Below are 24,894 nucleotides of genomic sequence, written 5' to 3'. Positions count from 1 at the left end.
CTGTAGTGAAAAGACCATGGAGATGTCACTCTGTAATGAAAAGACCATGGAGATGTCCCTCTGTAGTGAAAAGACCATGGAGATGTCCCTCTGTAGTGAAAAGACCATGGAGATGTCCCTCTGTAGTGAAGACCATGGAGATGTCCCTCTGTAGTGAAAAGACCATGGAGATGTCCCTCTGTAGTGAAAAGACCATGGAGATGTCCCTCTGTAGTGAAGACCATGGAGATGTCACTCTGTAATGAAGACCATGGAGATGTCACTCTGTAATTTGCTGGATGCAGAGTTCAACAGAGTTCAAGTGAAGGTCAAGCAAATCGTAGAGAAAGCAGACTGTATTGCAATCATCTCTGATGGGTGGTCAAATGTTCGTGACCAAGGAATAATTAACTACATCATCTCCACCCCTCAACCAGTATTCTACAAGAGCACAGACACAAGGGACAACAGAAACACTGGTCTCTACATTGCAGATGAGCTGAAGGCAGTCATCAATGACCTTGGACCACAGAAGGTATGTGAGAAGAATAAGAGAACCACATTGAAGCTGCCCAGCAACACCCTTTGGGGTGGTGTTGTCATCATGTTTGACAGTCTCCTGGAGGGGAAGGAGTCTCTCCAAGAAATGGCAATATCACAGCCTGCCGATATGGACAGACCCATCAAGAGGATCCTCCTGGATGATGTATTTTGGGAGAGAGTGGTAATCAGCCTTAAACTCCTGAAACCTATAGCAGTAGCCATTGCACGGATTGAGGGAGACAATGCCATCCTGTCTGATGTTCAGACTCTGCTTGCAGATGTAAGAGAATAAATCCATACTGCCCTGCCCACTTCACTGTTGCTCCAAGCAGAGGAAACTGCAGTTCTGAAATACATCGTAAAGCATGAGGACTCCTGCCTGAAGCCCAAACACCCCGCAGCGTACATGTTGGACCCCAAGTCTGCTGGTAAGAGCATCCTGTCTGGTGCAGAGATCAACAAGGCCTATGGTGTCATCACTACCGTGTCTCGCCACCTTGGCCAGGATGAGGGCAAGGTTCTTGGCAGTCTGGTGAAGTACACTTCCAAGCAAGGGCTTTGGGATGGAGATGCAATATGGTAGTCGTGACAACATATCTCATCAGCCACCTGGTGGAAAGGACTTTGTGGATCTGAGGCTCTTAGGATTTAATCATTTGAATTATGTCTACGTATGAAAAGGTAAAAGGTTTATGTTTCTGTCTCCATATGATATGGTAAATATATCCAATACAAAAAACATCTACATTTAAATGGTGTTAATATTCATTCCCATATATTCCCGTTAATTCCCACAGAAAGTTTCCACCTCTGAATATTCCCCAAAATGTGCAACCCTACTTACTCATCTCTCTTAAATCATTAGGCAATCCTCTTCCTCGTCCTGACTCATGACTGTTTGTTTTGCCTTATGTCCAACTCTTTGAGATGTAATGAAAAGTCTAAATCCACGGTGTTATGGTGTTCCTCTGCAGATCAGAAAGTGGTTCCGTTGTTCCAGGAGGAGGATAGCCAGCAGAGGGCGCTCATAGGCCTGGTGAGTCACAAGATACAGCAGCCATGATACTCTGGGTGGAAGGTGCCCTCGGGCATAGACAGATCTAGGATCAGTTTACCCTCCCCAGATCCTAATCTTAACCATTAGGGGAGAAATGATCTTAAACTGATCTTAGATCAGTGTCTGCACTGTTTTAGTAATGGGTTGGAATGCAGGCTTGTCCAGCTTACCAAGACCAAGGTTCATCAGGGCAAGCAGTTAGCTGACAACACACAACACGCATGATAAAAATAGTTGTCCCTTTTTGATCCTGACATTGCAGTCTATTCCCAGGAGTTTTTAGCCTTGTAGCAGCAACTATTTCCATCCTGAAATTGCTGTCCCTGAGGTTTAAGTGACGTTAGCTTTTCAGCAGGTTCTATTCTCCCTATCCCCAGTTGTAAAACACTAGGGTAGTCTAGCTGTGGTCCTCTCAGCATCAACCAGCAGGGTAACTATTCTACCTATCCCCAGTTGTAAAACACTAGGGTAGTCTAGCTGTGGTCCTCTCAGCATCAACCAGCAGGGTAACTATTCTACCTATCCCCAGTTGTAAAACACTAGGGTAGTCTAGCTGTGGTCCTCTCAGCATCAACCAGCAGGGTAACTATTCTACCTATCCCCAGTTGTAAAACACTAGGGTAGTCTAGCTGTGGTCCTCTCAGCATCAACCAGCAGGGTAACTATTCTACCTATCCCCAGTTGTAAAACACTAGGGTAGTCTAGCTGTGGTCCTCTCAGCATCAACCAGCAGGGTAACTATTCTACCTATCCCCAGTTGTAAAACACTAGGGTAGTCTAGCTGTGGTCCTCTCAGCATCAACCAGCAGGGTAACTATTCTACCTATCCCCAGTTGTAAAACACTAGGGTAGTCTAGCTGTGGTCCTCTCAGCATCAACCAGCAGGGTAACTATTCTACCTATCCCCAGTTGTAAAACACTAGGGTAGTCTAGCTGTGGTCCTCTCAGCATCAACCAGCAGGGTAACTATTCTACCTATCCCCAGTTGTAAAACACTAGGGTAGTCTAGCTGTGGTCCTCTCAGCATCAACCAGCAGGGTAACTATTCTTAGACTCGTCAGCTCTGCTCCCAGCAGGCTATTCCACCTGCAGGTCAGATAGGTCTCTCCTGCTCCAGGAGTGTGTATCTGCAGTGTGTGTGTGTATGTATGTACCTGCAGTGTGTGTATGTACCTGCAGTGTGTGTGTGTACCTGCAGTGTGTACCTCAGTGTGTGTGTACCTGCAGTGTGTACCTCAGTGTGTGTGAACCTGCAGTTTGTGTGTGTGAACCTGCAGTTTGTGTGTGTGTGTGTCTGCCTACCTGCAGTGTGTATGTAAGTCCCAGTAGGCTCCTGCTCCACTCCTTCCTGATAATAAGAATGTAGGACACTGTTAGAGGAACAGGGACACAGAGGAACAGGGACACAGAGGAACAGGGACACAGAGGAACAGGGACACAGAGGAACAGGGACACAGAGGAACAGGGACACAGGGGAACAGGGACACAGGGGAACAGGGACACAGGGGAACAGGGACACAGGGGAACAGGGACACAGGGGAACAGGGACACAGGGGAACAGGGACACAGGGGAACAGGGACACAGAGGAACAGGGACACAGAGGAACAGGGAAACAGGGACACAGAGGAACAGGGAAACAGGGACACAGAGGAACTGGGAAACAGGGACACAGAGGAACAGGGACACAGAGGAACAGGGACACAGAGGAACAGGGGAACAGGGACACAGGGGAACAGGGACACAGGGGAACAGGGAAACAGGGACACAGAGGAACAGGGACACAGAGGAACAGGGACACAGAGGAACTGGGAAACAGGGACACAGAGGAACAGGGACACAGAGGAACAGGGACACAGAGGAACAGGGACACAGAGGAACAGGGACACAGAGGAACAGGGGAACAGGGACACAGGGGAACAGGGACACAGGGGAACAGGGACACAGAGGAACAGGGACACAGAGGAACAGGGACACAGAGGAACAGGGACACAGAGGAACAGGGACACAGAGGAACAGGGAAACAGGGACACAGAGGAACAGGGACACAGAGGAACAGGGACACAGAGGAACAGGGGAACATCAAGGGAACCACACACACAGACAGACAGACACCTTCAATGTGAAGTGTTGTGTTTCCTATAGATGGTGGACAAACTGAGAGAGCACCTCAACAGACACCTGCCTCGTCTGGGGAAGAAGAAGATCGACGTGCTGGTGGTGAACTACGTGGCCAAGCTGGTGTGTGTTCTTATTCTACATGACCCAAACACTGTTTCCATTGTTTTTGCGGTTACACAAAGAAAGGCCTGAGACAGACAGATTGTAGTTGAGAAATGACAATAACCATTATCCTCCAACACATGTACTTCCTCCTGTGGATGACAGATCTACTTCCCACTGTTCACAGCTCAGTTATGACGTCAGAGAGGCTCTGTACAGTACATCATACATAGATATCACTGACTGAAGAAAACCCTGAACCTCACATGGAAGTAGTGCACTCCATATCAGGAAGACACAAGCCTTTCCATAAAGTGTGTGTGAGTGTGAGATTGTGTGTGTGTGTGTGTGTGTCAGGATGTAAATGTGGTAGTGTTTCTTCCTGTTATTGCAGTAAGAGAGAGAGGAGAAGAGGATGTGAGTGGTCATGCTTGGTCAGTCACAGTGTGTGTTAGTTGGCTAGCGGTGTGTGTGTGTGTGTTAGTTGGCTAGCGGTGTGTGTGTGTGTGTGTGTGTTGGTTGGCTAGCGGTGTGTGTGTGTTAGTCGGCTAGCGGTGTGTGTGTTAGCCGGCTAGCGGTGTGTGTGTGTGTGTGTCGGGTTGTGAAAGTGGCAGTGTATAAATAAATCATAGTAACACCTGTTTCTCTTGCTACGTGTTGGAACAGACTACTATTCATTTGTTGCTCAGTAGAGAAAATAGGAAGTGTTACAGTGTGTGAAACTGTGGAAACAGGAAGTGAATGTGAAACGTGGTAGTGGTAATAGTGGTCTTATCATGTAACATTTGAGTAAATCAGATGTTTAAATTCTCAGAGCATTCATCCCTGACCTCTTTTCTGTGTGGGTGTTTGGTGTGTGGGTGTTTGGTGTGTGGGTGTTTGGTGTGTGGGTGTGTTTGGTGTGTGTGTGTGTGTGTTTTTTTTTTTGTTGGTGTGTGGGTGTTTGATGTGTGTGTTTGGTGTGTGGGTGTTTGGTATGTGTGTGTGTGTGTGTGTGTGTGTGTGTGTGTGTTTGGTGTGTGTGTAGCTGGAGCTGATCAGACGCATGCTGGAGTCTGTGTGGCTGAAGTACAAACTAGGCCCTCTGGTGCTGTGCTTGTAAGTTGCTCCCTGTGTGTGCGTGTGTTAGTCTATTAGTGTGTGTTTAGTTTGTTAGTGTGTGTTTTAGTTTGTGTTAGTGTGTGTGTGTGTGTGTGTGTGTTTAGTTTGTTAGTGTGTGTTTAGTTTGTGTTAGTTTGTGTTAGTGTGTGTTAGTGTGTGTGTTTAGTGTGTGTGTGAGTGTGTGTTTAGTTTGTTAGTGTGTGTTTTAGTTTGTGTTTAGTTTGTGTTAGTTTGTGTTTAGTTTGTTAGTGTGTATGTTTAGTGTGTGTTAGTGTGTGTGTTTAGTTTGTGTTAGTGTGTGTGTTTAGTTTGTGTTAGTGTGTGTGTGTTTAGTGTGTGTTTGTTAGTGTGTGGTTAGTGTGTGTGTTTAGTTTGTGTTAGTGTGTGGTTAGTGTGTGTGTTTAGTTTGTTAGTGTGTGTGTTTAGTTTGTGTTAGTGTGTGTGTTTAGTTTGTGTTAGTGTGTGTTTAGTTTGTGTTAGTGTGTGTTAGTGTGTGTTTAGTGTGTGTTTAGTTTGTGTTAGTGTGTGTTTAGTGTGTGTTAGTGTGTGTGTGTCTACAGTGTGTATGCAAGTCCTGTCCCATTGATGTTTACTATCCTCTCTGCTGTAGAAAGCAGCGGGGGAGTTCAGCAGAGTGGGCTGTGTTTCACGTGATGTGTCGGATACTGGAGGCTACAAAGACTCTGTGTCTCCCCCTCCCTCCTGGTAAGAAGAACCCTGTTTAATCTTCTCAAAATAACACTGTTTATTCATGTATTTTACCTTGTTCAACCTTCTGGAAATAACCAAGGCGTTAAACTTATTTTAACCTCCCTGTCCAGTGTCTCAATATAACAAAGCACTTCAACAGAGCTTATAGAGAGTATGCCTCTAAAATATTAAATACATATTCAAGCAAATGGCATCTGACGTGGTGTTGCTGTGTGTCTGCAGGGTATCACACTCTACTGTCCGTGTTGGGGGTTCGCTGTCTCCCCAGACACACCTTCCTGCAGTACGTTGACCATGGTGTGCTGCAGCTCACCGAGACCTTCGTCTCACGACTCATGACAGGTTCACACTGCATTACACGCACACGCACACGCACACATACACGCACACACACACGCATGCACACACACACACGCACGCACTACACACACACACGCAATACGTGCATATACCCCTACACACATACAATTTATCAGATGGCATGATTCAGCTATTGTGCCATAATGTAATTTCTCAGTAATTACTACAGGAAGGTGTGTCCTCATGAACACTGAGTCAGAGAGCTGGCAATACAGTCCTGTACTTTTCCACAGTAAGCTGGAACCTCTTAGATTCATTATTGTCTTACTTACAGTGTAACTGTGTCTGCCTCCTCCATGCTTCAATACAGATGAATGCTGTAACCGTGTCTGCCTCCTCCATGCTTCAATACAGATGAATGCTGTAACTGTGTCTGCCTCCTCCATGCTTCAATACAGATTAATGCTGTAACCGTGTCTGCCTCCTCTATGCTTCAATACAGATTAATACTGTAACTGTCTGCCTCCTCCATGCTTCAATACAGATTAATACTATAACCGTGTCTGCCTCCTCCATGCTTCAATACAGATTAATGCTGTAACCGTGTCTGCCTCCCCATACTTCAATACAGATTAATACTGTAACTGTGTCTGCCTCCTCCATGCTTCAATACAGATTAATGCTGTAACCGTGTCTGCCTCCTCCATGCTTCAATACAGATTAATACTATAACCGTGTCTGCCTCCTCCATGCTTCAATACAGATTAATGCTGTAACCGTGTCTGCCTCCCCATGCTTCAATACAGATTAATGCTGTAACTGTGTCTGCCTCCTCCATGCTTCAATACAGATTAATGCTGTAACCGTGTCTGCCTCCTCTATGCTTCAATACAGATTAATACTGTAACTGTCTGCCTCCTCCATGCTTCAATACAGATTAATACTGTAACTGTCTGCCTCCTCCATGCTTCAATACAGATTAATACTGTAACCGTGTCTGCCTCCTCCATGCTTCAATACAGATTAATGCTGTAACCGTGTCTGCCTCCTCCATACTTCAATACAGATTAATACTGTAACCGTGTCTGCCTCCTCCATGCTTCAATACAGATTAATGCTGTAACCGTGTCTGCCTCCGCCATGCTTCAATACAGATTAATGCTGTAACCGTGTCTGCCTCCTCCATGCTTCAATACAGATTAATGCTGTAACCGTGTCTGCCTCCTCCATACTTCAATACAGATTAATACTGTAACCGTGTCTGCCTCCTCCATGCTTCAATACAGATTAATGCTGTAACCGTGTCTGCCTCCTCCATGCTTCAATACAGATTAATGCTGTAACCGTGTCTGCCTCCTCCATGCTTCAATACAGATTCATACTGGCAACAAAGTGTTGATTTAGCTAGTCAACTGAAAAAAAAGAGTTGTGTATGTTGCTATGACAACCAGCTCAATTTGTTGTCTGTCTAGTTCGGAAACATTGACTTTATATGAGAAGGTAGAGAAAAGCTAATTAAGAAAAGGAATGAGAGACTGACAAGTTTTATACAAATGTCTGCTGTTGAAAACCAAATTACTTTATAAGAAATGGGAGATAATGTCTAGATGCTTTTTATAGTGGAGACCAAGTTTATACATTTCCTGGCAGGGTTGATGAGGCAGTCATAAGGAGCTAACGAGGCACGATTTAGCCTGGCATAGAACATGTGCTCTCTCGTTAGGACACTGTTGTTTCATCATAGTGCCTAATAGTTTTTGCGACTTCACTTGAAGAAACATTAAAAGTTCATTACATTTCCCGGATTGACGGACCTTCATGTCTTAAAGTAATGATGGTCTGTCATTTCTCTTTGCTTATTTGAACTGTTCTTGACATACTATGGATTTGTTCTTTTACCAAATAGGCCGATCTTCTGTATACCACCCCTACCTTGTCACAACACAACTGATTGGCTGGTACTGTAGTTGGAGTGAGGGACTGGAACGAGGGACTGGAGAGCGGGACTAGAGCGAGGGATTGAGGGACTGGAGCGAGGGACCGGAGCGAGGGATTGAGGGACTGGAGCGAGGGACTGGAGCGAGGGACTGGAGAGAGGGACTGGAGAGAGGGACTGGAGCGAAGGACTGGAGGGACTAGAGCGAGGGATTGAGGGACTGGAGAGAGGGATTGAGGGACTGGAGAGAGGGACTGGAGAGAGGGACTGGAGCGAGGGACTGGAGCAAAGGACTGGAACGAAGGACTGTAGGGACTAGAGCGAGGGATTGACGGACTGGAGAGAGGGACTGGAGTTAAGGACTGGAGTTAAGGACTGGAGCGAGGGACTGGAGCGAGGGACTGGAGTGAGGGACTGGAGTGAGGGACTGTGTTGTGTAGATGTTGCACAGTGTAGTGTTTGCCAAGACAATGATCTTGGAATGTAAGCGCTAGAAGCCCAAGTGCCAGTACCACTCCTACCCACAGTCCTGCAGGGTTTTATCCCTGTTAGATACAAGCTCAGACTAAACATGCCCTCATCCCTCATCCAGTTTGAATTGCAACAATAATTGTATTCATATCTTCATATCTATAGTTGTTTCTTTACAAAGATATTGAAGTGTTATTGCTAGACCCAAACAGTTTGCTTGAGAGAATCTAAATGTCTTGACTTGCAGTCTTGTAATACAAAGGTCAACTCGTACAAACCCTCCCAGACAGACAGTCAGTACCTAGTAGGAAGAATGGTGCAATGCATACAGCCCTCCATACCCTTTCATGCTTGGACAGGTTTCTCAATACTTGCATTGACATCTCAATCTTTTAAGATATCCCATTACATTACAGTCTTGTGTTAAGATGTTACAATACCCAAACAGTGGGATGTTAGTGTTCCTGTTACCACACTGACTCTTTTTGTACCTGGTAACAATCAGAAGGCAATACTAGAAAGTGTTTCATGCTTGGCCAGTTTCCGTACAGTTTATATCACAGCTCTTCCTCAGGGGACAAACAAAACAATCTCTGAAGATGAAAGCAAAGTACAAAACATGATTGTTTTCAGTATTTCGTCTAGACGGTGATCAGGAAAATGTCAGAATTCTGGGGAATAAGTTCTGTGTAAGAAAGTGGCTAAATGAATTGGTGTATTTTCTCTTACCGTGTTTTGAATAATGTAGTAGTTATAGACGATTGATATGGACTTTACCTTGGTGTTTTGAATAATGTAGTAGTTAGAGATGATTGATATGGACTTTACCTTGGTGTTTTGAATAATGTAGTAGTTAGAGATGATTGATATGGACTTTACCTTGGTGTTTTGAATAATGTAGTAGTTAGAGATGATTGATATGGACTTTACCTTGGTGTTTTGAATAATGTAGTAGTTAGACATGGTTGATAATGTTTGATATGGACTTTACCTTGGTGTTTTGAATAATGTAGTATTTAGAGATGATTGATATGGACTTTACCTTGGTGTTTTGAATAATGTAGTAGTTAGAGATGGTTGATAATGATTGATATGGACTTGACCTTGGTGTTTTTCATACTCCCAGAAAGTCCTCCTGGGACAATAGAAACAGTATTACTGAAGGTTTGGATGATTTTAAGTTAATTAAAAAACGGTCTATTTTTCCTCTTTTGTAGATCTAGACAACAGTGATGCCAACGAGGAGCTGAAGTTCAGCATTCTGAAGAGACTACCAGAGGTAAAGGTACATTTCTCTCAAAGGTGTTAATTGCATCTTGTAGTTGCTGCTGTTTGTTCCTTCCAGCTGTAAGCAGTTGAATGTGATATTTTTTTAGCCAATCAGATGATTCTTGAACTGTTGTTGCAGCCCAGAGGGGAAGTGAAGAAGGTACAACAGAGAAACAGACTCATTCCTTCTGCTCTTCATTCTCATATTTATAGGGGGGATTCCATCCCGAGTTAAGCGAGCGGAAATGGAATGTAATTCCCTTTAGATGCACTTCTCTCTCTGCATATTCTGACCTCGGTTGTGTTTGGGGTGGAGATCAGAGTGTGGTGGAGGTGTCTACAGATACTTCGTATTCTGACCTCGGTGTTGTTTGGGGTGGAGATCAGAGTGTGGTGGAGGTGTCTACAGATACTTCGTATTCTGACCTGTTTTGTTTGGGGTGGAGAACAGAGTGTGGCGGAGGTGTCTATAGACGTCGTATTCTGACCTCGGTTGTGTTTGGGGTGGAGATCAGAGTGTGGCGGAGGTGTCTACAGATACTTCGTATTCTGACCTCTGTTTTGTTTGGGGTGGAGAACAGAGTGTGGCGGAGGTGTCTATAGACGTCGTATTCTGACCTCTGTTGTGTTTGGGGTGGAGATCAGAGTGTGGTGGAGGTGTCTACAGATACTTCGTATTCTGACCTCGGTGTTGTTTGGGGTGGAGATCAAAGTGTGGTGGAGGTGTCTACAGATACTTCGTATTCTGACCTCTGTTTTGTTTGGGGTGGAGATCAGAGTGTGGTGGAGGTGTCTACAGACGTCGTATTTTGACCTCGGTTTTGTTTGGGGTGGAGATCAGAGTGTGGTGGAGGTGTCTACAGACTTTTATGCACGATGAAACCATGAATAAGGTCTAATGAACCTACTGGTCTCAAGTGGGACAGTGAAATAGACTATAAATAGCTGAGCCGTTATTCAGAATTTTAATTGTATTCCCTCATCCTTTGCGTGGATGAAACGTGGAGATCCAGGCTACAGGCGTCTGTAGGGCTCAACCTGCTGACTTGATGTATGCACTTTAAAATGTTTGAATTATATGCCTGGGCTTTTCGCCGGTTTATTTGACAATTTGTATCATGTTAAATATTAGGCACTATCAGGAGCCACCATTAGTAATACCCACATACATTTATAAGTGTTAGTTTTCTTCAATTTGTACCTTACATTTAGCATCATTCCATTCTGTTGACCTTCCTTTCCACTGTCACGTCAGTGTCGTTGTTCCTGAAGGTCGCTAGTATTACTGGATCATATAGACTAACGTTGTGCAATAATGTAGGACATGTAGCCTATTAGATCATTATGGAACTCAGACCACATGTAGCAGGTTAAACCTGGAGCCTGACTCATGGTTCACCACGACTGGACCGGTGTGAGAATCAGGGTAGACTCACGGTTCACCACGACTGGACCGGTGTGAGAATCAGGGTAGACTCACGGTTCACCACGACTGGACCCGTTGTGAGAATCAGGGTAGACTCACGGTTCACCACGACTGGACCCGTTGTGAGAATCAGGGTAGACTCACGGTTCACCACGACTGGACCATTGTGAGAATCAGGGTAGACTCACGGTTCACCACGCCTGGACCTTTGTGAGAATCAGGGTAGACTTATAGGACTATTGTTCAGATTCTGATTCAGAGTGTTTAATAGTCACATGTACAGGGTTTTAGGTGTAATTACAGGGTACAGTGAACATCTTAGGCTCCAAGCTCCATCATGCAGGACTAAGGGAAATAAAATAATGACAATGGTAATAAAACAATAGAAATAGCACCATATACATCATAATAACTGTGGCAGTGATGAATCATACATGTCCATTGGGGTGGAGGCAGAGTACAGACTGTTGAGGAGGTGGGGGGAATGACTGCAGGGGAGGTGGGGGGAATGACTGCATGGGAGGTGGGGGGAATGACTGCAGGGGAGGTGGGGGGAATGACTGCAGGGGAGAGGTGGGGGGAATGACTGCAGGGGAGGTGGGGGGAATGACTGCAGGGGAGGTGGGGGGAATGACTGCAGGGGAGGTGGGGGGAATGACTGCAGGGGAGAGGTGGGGGGAATGACTGCAGGGGAGAGGTGGGGGGAATGACTGCAGGGGAGAGGTGGGGGGAATGACTGCAGGGGAGCAGCATGATCATTGAGGGGGTGTGGGGACCAAGTGAAATCAAATCAATAACAATTATTAATAAAAATGAATTACAATTATAATAATAATAATAATAATAATATACATATTAACAACTGCAACAGTGATGAATGTCGTTGGGGTGGGGGCAGAGTGAAAGTCAGTTGGGGGGTGGGTGGGAAATGTCCATAGAGGGAGTAGCAGGGGGGGGGGGGGGGGGGGCAGGTAGCTGACTAGTGGTGGCTATTTAGCAGCCTGATGGTCTCAGGGCAGAAGCTATTGGCCAGTCTGTTCATTTTTGTCATGATGCTCCTGTGATGGAAGCGGGGAGAACAGGGTGTGGCTCAGGTGGCTGGGTCCCTGATGATCTTCTTGGCCTTCCTGAGACACCTGGTGGTGTAGGTGTCCTGCGGGGCAGGCAGTGTGCCCCCAATGGTGCGTTCGGCTGCACTTATCACCCTCTGAAGTGCCTTGCTGTCTGCGGTGGTGTAGTTTCCGCAGCAGGCTGTGATGCAGCCCAACAGTATGCTCTCGATGGTGCTCCTATAGAACACTCTGAGCGCCCTCGTGGACGGGCCGAAGTTCAACCCCTATTCTACACTTTTTCCACCCTCCAATATTTCATACATTGAATCAAACCACTGTATTTTTTAATTCATAAATATTTTGTGAGTAAAGGCTCTCCAAACCGGTTGGTTTATGATTCATACATACTTTCCTAAGACTTTCCTAAGACTAAAACAAATCAGAGTATTTAAAAAAAAATCTACCAGTTGAAACGGAGAGACGAAGATGTATAGATGTCTTTCTTTCATTGATCCCTATTGATCTGAACCCATTATAATTATAATTAAGGGTACACCGTATTTAAAGGGATGGCTTAAGCCGGGTGTGCACTACATTATTTTGGCCCTGATTTAGCTGTCCCAGACAGGTTTTTGAGATCGGAGACACAATCCCCAGAAGAAGCCAGTGAGATGACGTTGTTCCGCAGGATGTGTAGAGTCTCCAGAAGGAGCGATGACTACTACTAGTATGTGTTTGTACTTGCCTTCAAAGCCAAAGTGCGCCCCCAAGTTGGTTTGAAATCGTTACAGCTCTGAAGCTCACAAGCAATGTTATTCAATTAAAAAATGTTGGCTTGATATTTCAACTCTGTATGGCAAGAGTGAATGTCTGACTGAAAGGCTGCTTTGAGCCACAGCTCGTTGTAGCTACGTTACATGTAATCACATCATTTAGTGTGCACCACTAGGTTGGCAAGACAACAAAAAAACTACAGGAAAGATGGTGGTTCAATGTGAGGTTTAGTGATGTTAGGATTTTGAGAGTCGTTTAGTGTACACCTGGCTTTAAGAGAAATGTACTGAAAACCATATTGGCTTTAAGAGATGTACTGAAACCCATATTGGCTTTAAGAGAAATGTACTGAAACCCATATTGGCTTTAAGAGAAATGTACTGAAAACCATATTGAATGAAAACTCCACGAGAAAATCTGTTTTCATTGGTTGAATTATATGCGCAAGGGAAACACGCCTGCAAAGCCCGTTACGCACCTGCATAAGGTAAGTCTGAATACCAACTACCGAGAGGTGTGTAGGAAAGGCGTCGTTCCCTAAGTCGGAATCGGGCCCAGAGCGAATAGCGACTCATTTACCAGTCAACACGATAGGTTTTACACAGGTTGAGAAACTTCTGTTGAAGGCCTGGTGATCGAGGACATGGGGTAGCTAGATAACTGTTGTTGTTATTTCCAGTCCATGGAGCAGAGGATCTGTCACCTGTGGGATCACCCCATCAGTTCAGCCTGTATCTCCAGAGACTATGTCAGAGGCCTGCTGGAGAAACACGCCAAAACCAAAGTAACACTGTCTTATTCAGCTTCGACTAATCAACTGTACAATCACCAATTCAATATCACCAAGAGCAGGAAGTAAATACTGCTGGACTTGATTAGTTAGATGGTTTGTCTGTTGTTCCAGGGTTCTATGTTCATGGAGAGAGACGAGCCTGGCTTCAGGCCTGAGTTCCTGCCTCTCACCTTCCTGACCAAAATTCTGTTGGATGTGGAAGACCGAGGTATTTATTCAGAGAATGTTTATTTTGTTTCCACAAGTGAAACTAGCTTATTAAACAGCCAAGCCAAACTGTGTGTTCTGTGTGTGTTCTGTGTGTGTGTTCTGTGTGTGTGTTCTGTGTGTGTGTACTGTGTGTGTGTACTGTGTGTGGGTGTCTGATGGTGTGTCTATTCTGTGCTGCAGCTCTGAACCCTTTTGAGGAGCAGGAGAATGTGGATGCCAGGTTTGTGGAGGAGACGGCTCTGAAACAGACTCTGATCCTGATGGGCTTCCAGGACAAGTGAGGGAGGGAGAGACTGAGGTGAAGGGAGGTGAAGAAAGAGGGGGAGCAGGTCAAGGCTCCAAGTTTCCACTCAACACTCCATATTCCACTAGTACTCAGTGAGTGGGGACTGTGTCAGAGTTCGGGGACTGTTTGAAATTACACTTTAAATGTTGATCACTCAATATTCCAATACATGAGAATCTATGAAAATACATCAGATTCTGATGAACAATGGGTCTGGTGACAATAGTTCTGCCCTCTGCCTGTTGCTCAACCTTCCCACACAGACCAGATGGATGAGGCTCTTACAGTAAGAAGGGAAGTTCTCTGGAAGGTGTCTGAATTTCCACAACATGTGTCCTGTATGATGTCTGTATATTTCCATTTCAGAGGAACTGATGCATGGTTAGATTTCAGGAATAACCGTTCTGTGGAATCCAGGAAATGTGTTGATCAGGTACAATAATAAACAGGAAAAGGGATTTTTGTTGTCATGTTTACACATGTAAAGTCATATTGCATCAAAGAAACAGAAAATAAAATATTTGTTGCATGTTTCTAACAACTGTCTGTCTTCGTTCCATAAGACCGCTCATGATAGCCGTGGCAGCGTCACATTGACACTATTCTCTATGACTCATACAGTGACATTTAAGGGACAGATAAGTCAACCATAAATAAGTGCATTATCCCATCATCACATGCTAATGTTAGCCACTCTGCTGCAGTGTGGATTGTTATGGTTGAGACAGTCAGAGACACACCCTGTCAGCTGAGGGAAAAGACTGAGACCTGGCTAACTCCACAGATACAGTCGCTCAGGAAATTAACAGGCTTTCTACAGAATATCTGATGTCACTGGTTTGGATGCTTCCACAAGTCAGAACACCAGGCACACTTCTCCCAAAGCCAAACTTTGATTCTCAGAATCGCAGAACTCACACACACACACAAACAAGAAACAAGCAAACTAATGCAACCAATGTAACTCATTACCACACACACACACAAACAAGCAAACTAATGCAACTCATTACCACACACACACAAACTCCAATGTAACTCATTACCATACACACACACACACACACACAAACTCCAATGTAACTCATTACCACACACACACACACACACACACACACACACACACACACACACAAACTCCAATGTAACTCATTACCACACACACACACACACACACACACACACAAACTCCAATGTAACTCATTACCACACACACACTCCACTTTCTCTTCCTCCTTTACCATAAATGTAAAGAAGCATCAGTGAAATCCCTCTGAAAGATTCTCTGTGAGGTCTAGGTTACTGGAGGAGGGTAAACAGAAACAGCTACAGTGTTGCCAGTAAGACCTCGTGCCTCTGACTTCAGCAGAAATCCAACCCAGATGCATGGCACGCTCCCTGCTCCGCTTCTCAGGAAGGAAAAAGGATCAAGACAGCAGACGAGGTTCAAATATACCTGCTGTTTAATGAGCTTGTGTTGAGAATCTAAAGGCCCTATGATGATTGGCTGCTACACTCCTAGATTATAAATATTGTCCTGTCACTGGTAACCCAAGTATCTCAAATGGAGTGCTATTCGTGCCAATAGAAATTTAACTGAGTTAAATGTTGATTAAATGTATGTTGTCACTCTATAGTCCCAGATAGATCTAGGTGGGTTAGATGTAGTACTAGAGGGTTTGGTCCAGGTCTACAGTATATCTCAATGGGTTTGGTCCAGGTCTACAGTATATCTCAATGGGTTTGGTCCAGGTCTACAGTATATCTCAATGGGTTTGGTCCAGGTCTACAGTATATCTCAATGGGTTTGGTCCAGGTCTACAGTATATCTCAATGGGTTTGGTCCAGGTCTACAGTATATCTCAATGGGTTTGGTCCAGGTCTACAGTATATCTCAATGGGTTTGGTCCAGGTCTACAGTATATCTCAATGGGTTTGGTCCAGGTCTACAGTATATCTCAATGGGTTTGGTCCAGGTCTACATCTCAGTGGGTTTGGTCCAGGTCTACAGTATATCTCAATGGGTTTGGTCCAGTTCTATAGTATATCTCAATGGTTTTGGTCCAGGTCTACAGTATATCTCAATGGGTTTGGTCCAGGTCTACAGTATATCTCAATGGGTTTGGTCCAGGTCTACAGTATATCTCAATGGTTTTGGTCCAGGTCTACAGTATATCTCAATATGTTTGGTCCAGGTCTATATCTCAATGGGTTTTGGTTCAGGCTTGCGAATGTGCCTGATGTTGGTGCCGGGCTCGGAGGGTTTGAATGGGGCCAGGGCTCCGTAGGGCTTGGGCAGGGGCAGGGTGTCCCCCAGGGGGATGTAGGCATTGGGTCGGGCCTCGGCCGTGGTGTACACCCCACTAGGGAGCTGGGACCTCTCCTCCTCCTCCACCAGCTGTAACAGAGGAGAGAATCCAGGTCCTCAACATAGTATACCATATACTGGTATTTAACTCATGGTATACTGTACATCTAAAAGAGTATCTAGAAATGTACTGGAGAGAACAGGACTCAATGTACTGAACATTGCAGATAGAAATACCATGAATAGAGCTGACAAGATTCCTAATTCGCTACATGTCAGAGAGGTACGTCTATTTCTACATAAAACGTTTCTATCTGATTGCCAGACAGTCAAAGTGTTAAATGCAGTGTTAACTTATCAGTGTAGAAGTACAAAAGTTCAGCATCAAGTTCAACATTTATGAATTCCTCCATGAATTATCCCTAATTCAAAGTCCTGTGGTAGAGGGTCATGGAGGGTGACTGACCCTGTCTTTCTCCTGCTGGTCGGCCTGTCTGCGCTGCTCATCCCTGAGGATGTGTTGCCACTCCTGCTCCAGGTCTTCAGAGGGGGGCAGACCCTGGTCCAGGCGCCGGTGGCAGGTGTCCAGGAACAGCTCCCTCTCCTTCAGCTCCTGACAGGGGTGGGATCAACACAACATGGCATGTCAGGAAGAGGAAGATTATTAGGAGGATAGTTGTGCTTGGGTAGATCGATGTAGGGAAAGAGGATGATGTTGTAAAAGTTGGAAATCCTTAGACTTGACCTTAGCCTGGTCCCAGTTGGTTACAGGGATCTACAGTATAATCCTTAGACTTGACCTTAGCCTGGTCCCAGTTGGCTACAGGGATCTACAGTATAATCCTTAGACTTGACCTTAGCCTGGTCCCAGTTGGTTACAGGGATCTACAGTATAATCCTTAGACTTGACCTTAGCCTGGTCCCAGTTGGCTACAGGGATCTACAGTATAATCCTTAGACTTGACCTTAGCCTGGTCCCAGTTGGTTACAGGGATCTACAGTATAATCCTTAGACTTGACCTTAGCCTGGTCCCAGTTGGTTACAGGGATCTACAGTATAATCCTTAGACTTGACTTTAGCCCGGTCCCAGTTGGTTACAGGGATCTACAGTATAATCCTTAGACTTGACCTTAGCCCGGTCCCAGTTGGTTACAGGGATCTACAGTATAATCCTTAGACTTGACCTTAGCCTGGTCCCAGTTGGTTACAGGGATCTACAGTATAATCCTTAGACTTGACCTTAGCCTGGTCCCAGTTGGTTACAGGGATCTACAGTATAATCCTTAGACTTGACCTTAGCCTGGTCTCAGTTGGTTACAGGGATCTACAGTATAATCCTTAGACTTGACCTTAGCCCGGTCCCAGTTGGTTACAGGGATCTACAGTATAATCCTTAGACTTGACCTTAGCCTGGTCCCAGTTGGTTACAGGGATCTACAGTATAATCCTTAGACTTGACCTTAGCCCGGTCCCAGTTGGTTACAGGGATCTACAGTATAATCCTTAGACTTGACCTTAGCCTGGTCCCAGTTGGTTACAGGGATCTACAGTATAATCCTTAGACTTGACCTTAGCCTGGTCTCAGTTGGTTACAGGGATCTACAGTATAATCCTTAGACTTGACCTTAGCCTGGTCCCAGTTGGTTACAGGGATCTACAGTATAATCCTTAGACTTGACCTTAGCCTGGTCCCAGTTGGTTACAGGGATCTACAGTATAATCCTTAGACTTGACCTTAGCCTGGTCCCAGTTGGTTACAGGGATCTACAGTATGGGACATGGAAATGCTGGTCAATCTAAAATAGTCTCCTATTTACCTGCTGCAGGGTCATGGCGCTGGCTTGGCGCATCGACAACTCAGACACCACGGCCATCATCCTCCTGGTTGACTCCTTGATACGGCCCTGCAACTCATTCACCTGAGAGAGAGGAGAGAGGGGGTTGGTTAACGCACAGACAGCCTAACAGACTGACAGATAGACAGCCAGACTGACATGATATTTGAAAAGACAGAGTTTCTCTAGTCGGCGGGTAGTTGGGAACATGTTCTACTAGCCTGGTCTGAACAGTACTAGTCTGGTCTGAACAGTACTAGCCTGGTCTGAACAGTACTAGCCTGGTCTGAAAAGTACTAGCCTGGTCTGAACAGTACTAGTCGGGTCTGAACAGTACTAGCCTGGTCTGAACAGTACTAGCCTGGTCTGAACAGTACTAGCCTGGTCTGAACAGTACTAGTCTGGTCTGAACAGTACTAGCCTGGTCTGAACAGTACTAGTCGGGTCTGAACAGTACTAGCCTGGTCTGAACAGTACTAGTCTGGTCTGAACAGTACTAGCCTGGTCTGAACAGTACTAGCCTGGTCTGAACAGTACTAGTCTGGTCTGAACAGTACTTGCCTGGTCTGAACAGTACTAGCCTGGTCTGAACAGTACTAGCCTGGTCTGAACAGTACTAGTCTGGTCTGAACAGTACTAGCCTGGTCTGAACAGTACTAGTCTGAACAGTACTAGCCTGGTCTGAACAGTACTAGCCTGGTCTGAACAGTACTAGCCTGGTCTGAACAGTACTAGCCTGGTCTGAACAGTACTAGTCTGGTCTGAACAGTACTAGTCTGAACAGTACTAGCCTGGTCTGAACAGTACTAGTCTGAACAGTACTAGCCTGGTCTGAACAGTACTAGCCTCGGGCTAGCGGGCTACATTAATTTCCATCCCTGCCTCCAATACACACACAATATGTATATACTCAGACACACTCAGTCACCCAATAGTGCACTAATCCTCCAGATCAATCTAACATCCTCTAGATCAAACTGATATCTAACATCCTCTAGATCAAACTGATATCTAACATCCTCTAGATCAAACTGATATCTAACATCCTCTAGATAAACTAATATCCTCCAGATAAACTGATATCTAACATCCTCCAGATAAACTGATATCTAACATCCTCCAGATTAACTAACATCCTCCAGATAAACGAATATCCTCCAGATAAACTAACATCTAACATCCTCCAGATAAACTAATATCCTCCAGATAAACTAATATCCTCCAGATAAACTAATATCCTCCAGATAAACTAATATCCTCCAGATAAACTAATATCTAACATCCTCCAGATAAACTGATATCTAACATCCTCCAGATAAACTAATATCTAACATCCTCCAGATAAACTAATATCCTCCAGATAAACTAACATCCTCCAGATAAACTAACATCCTCCAGATAAACTAATATCCTCCAGATAAACTAATATCCTCCAGATAAACTAATATCCTCCAGATAAACTAATATCCTCCAGATAAACTAATATCCTCCAGATAAACTAATATCTAACATCCTCCAGATAAACTAATATCCTCCAGATAAACGAATATCTAATATCCTCCAGATAAACTAATATCCTCCAGATAAACTAATATCCTCCAGATAAACTAATATCCTCCAGATAAACTAATATCTAATATCCTCCAGATAAACTAATATCCTCCAGATAAACTAATATCCTCCAGATAAACTAATATCTAATATCCTCCAGATAAACTAATATCTAATATCCTCCAGATAAACTAATATCTAATATCCTCCAGATAAACTAACATCCTCCAGATAAACTAATATCTAACATCCTCCAGATAAACTAATATCTAACATCCTCCAGATAAACTGATATCCTCCAGATAAACTAATATCTAACATCCTCCAGATAAACAGCCAATGAGCCATGTAACATGGCTCATTGGCTGGGTGTGTGTTAGGGAGCGTGTGTCTTTGTGAGGCTGTGTGTGTGTAACATGACTCATTGGCTGTGTGTGTGTTAGGGAGCGTGTGTCTTTGTGAGGCTGTGTGTGTGTAACATGACTCATTGGCTGGGTGTGTGTTAGGGAGCGTGTGTCTTTGTGAGGCTGTGTGTGTGTAACATGGCTCATTGACTCATTGAGATAACTAACAGCCTTGGCCTGGTGGGCAGGTGATACTTCATCTAGGAGACACTGGGCTGGTCCCTGCAGGGAGCCGGGTTGAGAGGGCAGTCAGTCTGCTAGGCTGCACCAGGCACATGGGGCCACCACGCTCCAAGATCCTCTCCCCGACTGTGAGTGTGTGAATAGATGAGCTTGGCAGTAGATGCCTTCTTGGCTGCTTCCTTTGTGTGTGTGTGTGTACCCTTTTGGCTGCCTCCTGTGTGTGTGTGTGTGTGTGTGTGTGTGTGTGTACCTTCTTGGCTAGCTGCAGTGTGTCCTGCTTGCCGTTCTCGGCCTTAGCTCTGATTCGCTGAGAGAGCCGGGTCACCTGCTCAAACACCAAGTCCTTCTCCAGGAGCAGCTCTTCCCGCTCCGCCAAGCCAACCTCCAGCTGTACACACACACACACACACACACACACACACACACACACACACACACACACACACACACACACACACACACACACACACACACACACACACACACACACACACACACACACACACACTAACATGAGACAGCTTGAACCTCAATCAATTATAATGACAGGATATGATTAATTGGTGGTAATCTTGATTGATGACTTCACCTTCCCTCAAGAAAAGTGGCATAGTTTGTGTTCCTAGTCTCCTTCAGATACACTGACCGTTTAGACTCAGACCTTCCCACTGTTCTGAAATCTGCCTGCAGGACTGGAAAGCAGCTTCAGTACTGTAGGCTTTACCTGTTCTATCTTCTGGGTGAGTTCAACAGGAGATGGGTCCTTCCCCTCCAGCTCTCTGGCCCTGTTCTCCTGTCCTGGATCCTCCAAGGCCTTCTCTAGCTCCAACATACGCTCCTTACACTCTGCCAGCTACAGGACAGGACAGGAGAGGGAAGAGAGGAGACAGAAGAGAGGAGAAGAGAAGAGAGGAGAAGAGAGGAGACAGAAGAGAGGAGAAGAGAAGAGAGGAGAAGAGAAGAGAGGAGAAGAGAGGAGACAGAAGAGGAGAAGAGAAGAGAAGAGAGGAGAAGAGAGGAGACAGAAGAGAGGAGAAAAGAAGGGAGAAGTCGACTTTTATTATCCATGAGGATATTCAGAGACAATTGGAGGCTGCTGAGGGGAGGACGGCTCATAATAATGGCTGGAACGGAGCGAATGGAATGTTATCAAACACTTGGAAACCATGGAAACCATGTGTCTGATGTAGTTGATACCATTCCACTGATTCCGGTCCAGCCATTACCACGAGCCTGTCCTCCCCAATTAAGGTGCCACCAACCTCCTGTGTCAGAGACCAACTCGACCTCACAATCATCTGAATTGTGTTGGGATGATGTGTTAGACAACACCATGATAGAAGTCATTATGGTTTGTTTCAGCATGACGAGCAGCTTAACAGATACACTAGGCTTCCTTTCCTGGTAACCATTACATCCATTAGCATTCATAGGGTTTGTTTCTGCATGATTTGCAAGTTAAAATTAATATGAGTTGCAGGTTAATAACGTGTAGGTTTCCTATCCTGATAACCATTATATCATTTCTCATTATTCACAGAATTACTGTAACTCAGCTGTTGACCCCAGAATGGAGATTTGGGATGTGCACATCTTTCACACAGCCATGGTTTCTAAAAATGTCCGTGCATGGAGCTCCACGTCACGCCACGGTATGAATGAACCCGTCGGGAGACACATCACCACCCTCTCCTTCTGCGTGTGTGATGCATATTCTCTTCCAGTTGAAGCTGTCTAATGAAGCAGAGCTGATCGGGAGGAGAAGAGGTCAACAGACAGGAAGAGAAAATAAGCTCCATTACGTCTTCTCTTCTGCCTTTAATGAAGGAGGGATGATCCTAGCAGGTCTGTGACAGGACGAGGAAGGAAGCTCCTTTACGTCTTCTCTTCTGCCTTTAATGAAGGAGGGATGATCCTAGCAGGTCTGTGACAGGACGAGCGTAGCTGCATTAGACCTGTTTAACACCATACATCTCATATGACATACATCTCACATGGAGTCCAGTGGAAGTAAGCAGCTCAGAGACAGTCTCACACTTTCTCTGTCTCCAGTGTCTTCGTGTCATGTGATGTAATGTGTACGTGTTCTAAGCTACATCCTCCATGGACTCTAACAACGGAATGAGATTTTCAAATGCCTCTGCCGTTCATAATCAAACTCTGATGGACTAAAAGACGACTGTACTGTAGACTGAGACCACCCTCAGAGAGAGACCGAGAGGAAAGAGAGAGACAGAGAAAAAGAGGGAGAGAACGAGAGAGAGAGAGAGAACAAGAGAATGTGAGAGTGAGAGATTGGATCTGAGACCTTCATTACATTAGAGGCTGATGATTTACTATGTGATTTAATCACTCTGCACACCACCCTCACATCACTCACATCAGTCAGAGAGAGAAACAGAGCTGCATGCTGAGGCCCATACTGGAGGACGTCACTGTCTCACTGCCTGACTGGTTGGTTAACTGTCTCACTGCCTGACTGGCTGGTTGGTTAACTGTCTCACTGCCTGACTGGCTGACAGTGACTGACTGTCTCGTTGGTTAACTGTCTCAGTGCCTGACTGACTGTCTGGTTGGTTAACTGTCTCAGTGCCTGACTGACTGTCTGACAGTGACAGGCTGACTGGTTGGCTAACTGTCTCACTGCCTGCCTGCCTGACTAGTTGGCTAACTGTCTCAGTGACTGACTGTCTGGTTGGCTAACTGTCTCAGAGCCTGACTGACTGTCTGGTTGGCTAACTGTCTCAGTGCCTGACTGACTGTCTGTCTGGTTGGCTAACTGTCTCACTGCCTGACTGACTATCTCTGTACTGTAAAACCCCCACGCCCTCAGATCACTGATAAACCAGGGCATCTCTGTACTGTAAAACCCCCACGCCCTCAGAGCACTGATAAACCAGGGAATTTCTGTACTGTAAAACCCCCACGCCCTCAGAGCACTGATAAACCAGGGCATCTCTGTACTGTAAAACCCCCACTCCCTCAGAGCACTGATAAACCAGGGCATCTCTGTACTGTAAAACCCCCACGCCCTCAGAGCACTGATAAACCAGGGCATCTCTGTACTGTAAAACCCCCATGCTCTCAGAGCACTGATAAACCAGGGCATCTCTTTACTGTAAAACCCCCACGCCCTCAGAGCACTGATAAACCAGGGCATCTCTGTACTGTAAAACCCCCACGCCCTCAGAGCACTGATAAACCAGGGCATCTCTGTACTGTAAAACCCCCACGCCCTCAGAGCACTGATAAACCAGGGCATCTCTGTACTGTAAAACCCCCACGCCCTCAGAGCACTGATAAACCAGGGCATCTCTGTACTGTAAAACCCCCACGCCCTCAGAGCACTGATAAACCAGGGCATCTCTGTACTGTAAAACCCCCATGCCCTCAGAGCACTGATAAACCAGGGTAACTCTGTACTGTAAAACCCCCACGCCCTCAGAGCACTGATTAGCCAGGGCATCACTGTACTGTAAAACCCCCACGCCCTCAGAGCACTGATAAACCAGGGCATCTCTGTACTGTAAAACCCCCACGCCCTCAGAGCACTGATAAACCAGGGCATCTCTGTACTGTAAAACCCCCACTCCCTCAGAGCACTGATAAACCAGGGCATCTCTGTACTGTAAAACACCCACTCCCTCAGAGCACTGATAAACCAGGGCATCTCTGTACTGTAAAACCCCCACTCCCTCAGAGCACTGATAAACCAGGGCATCTCTGTACTGTAAAACCCCCACGCCCTCAGAGCACTGATAAACCAGGGCATCTCTGTACTGTAAAACCCCCACGCCCTCAGAGCACTGATAAACCAGGGCATCTCTGTACTGTAAAACCCCCATGCCCTCAGAGCACTGATAAACCAGGGTAACTCTGTACTGTAAAACCCCCACGCCCTCAGAGCACTGATTAGCCAGGGCATCACTGTACTGTAAAACCCCCACGCCCTCAGAGCACTGATAAACCAGGGCAGCTCTGTACTGTAAAACCCCCACTCCCTCAGAGCACTGATAAACCAGGGCATCTCTGTACTGTAAAACCCCCACGCCCTCAGAGCACTGATAAACCAGGGCATCTCTGTACTGTAAAAAAGTTGAATTGTTTATTTGGAAGCGATTAAAGATTGCTTCTGGCTTGGTACAAGGAAAGCTATCCAGAGTGTATATTGAATTTCACACACAAACTTTAATATTTGATACTGTGTGATCTTAAGTGCATTCTAACAACAGACACATTCCCCTCTGAAGTGTAAACAGCCTGAGAATAAGATACATCTGTTTCACAGTAACACATTGTTGTTTAATGTGATCACATCATGGTGGATTGTGAACGCTGTTTACTTCCTCTCTGCCAATACCACAATCACCCTGACTGTCTAAATCACACAGTCTCCCCCTGACTGTCTAAATCACACAGTCTCCCCCTGACTGTCTAAATCACACAGTCTCCCCCTGACTGTCTAAATCACACAGTCTCCCCC

General features: G+C 45.5%; 2 protein-coding genes across 10 annotated transcripts in view; one reads left to right on the top strand and one right to left on the bottom strand.

Moving 5' to 3' along the window:
• Window positions 1-14,667, top strand: part of LOC109884775 (gamma-secretase-activating protein) — a 31,120-nt gene extending 16,453 nt beyond the window's left edge. For 2 of the 9 annotated variants that reach the window (XM_031820635.1, XM_031820636.1), the window contains 9 exons: window positions 1,497-1,558; window positions 3,723-3,818; window positions 4,828-4,898; window positions 5,512-5,606; window positions 5,835-5,954; window positions 9,537-9,604; window positions 13,520-13,624; window positions 13,745-13,841; window positions 14,024-14,147. In XM_031820635.1, the coding sequence (XP_031676495.1) occupies window positions 1,497-1,558; window positions 3,723-3,818; window positions 4,828-4,898; window positions 5,512-5,606; window positions 5,835-5,954; window positions 9,537-9,604; window positions 13,520-13,624; window positions 13,745-13,841; window positions 14,024-14,124 (815 nt within the window). In that variant the 3' untranslated portion in view covers window positions 14,125-14,147. Of the gene's footprint in view, window positions 1-1,496; window positions 1,559-3,722; window positions 3,819-4,827; window positions 4,899-5,511; window positions 5,607-5,834; window positions 5,955-6,141; window positions 6,205-6,282; window positions 8,008-9,536; window positions 9,605-13,519; window positions 13,625-13,744; window positions 13,842-14,023 lie in introns of those variants that run through there. The other 7 variants (XM_031820637.1, XM_031820638.1, XM_031820632.1 and 4 more) reach the window with 6 other exon arrangements.
• Window positions 14,668-15,570: 903 nt separating this feature from the next.
• LOC109886373 (coiled-coil domain-containing protein 146-like) overlaps window positions 15,571-24,894 on the bottom strand; it is a 59,724-nt gene continuing 50,400 nt past the window's right edge. The window contains 5 exon segments of the mRNA XM_031820631.1: window positions 15,571-16,527; window positions 16,904-17,050; window positions 18,256-18,357; window positions 20,662-20,799; window positions 21,136-21,264. Of these exon segments, the coding sequence (XP_031676491.1) occupies window positions 16,327-16,527; window positions 16,904-17,050; window positions 18,256-18,357; window positions 20,662-20,799; window positions 21,136-21,264 (717 nt within the window). The 3' untranslated portion in view covers window positions 15,571-16,326.

The sequence above is a fragment of the Oncorhynchus kisutch genome, unplaced genomic scaffold (genome assembly GCF_002021735.2).
Source record: "Oncorhynchus kisutch isolate 150728-3 unplaced genomic scaffold, Okis_V2 scaffold3571, whole genome shotgun sequence".
Taxonomy (NCBI): Eukaryota; Metazoa; Chordata; class Actinopteri; order Salmoniformes; family Salmonidae; genus Oncorhynchus; species Oncorhynchus kisutch.
The sequence above is the reverse complement of the archived record's forward strand: the minus strand, read 5'-3'. Positions and strand labels throughout refer to the sequence as shown.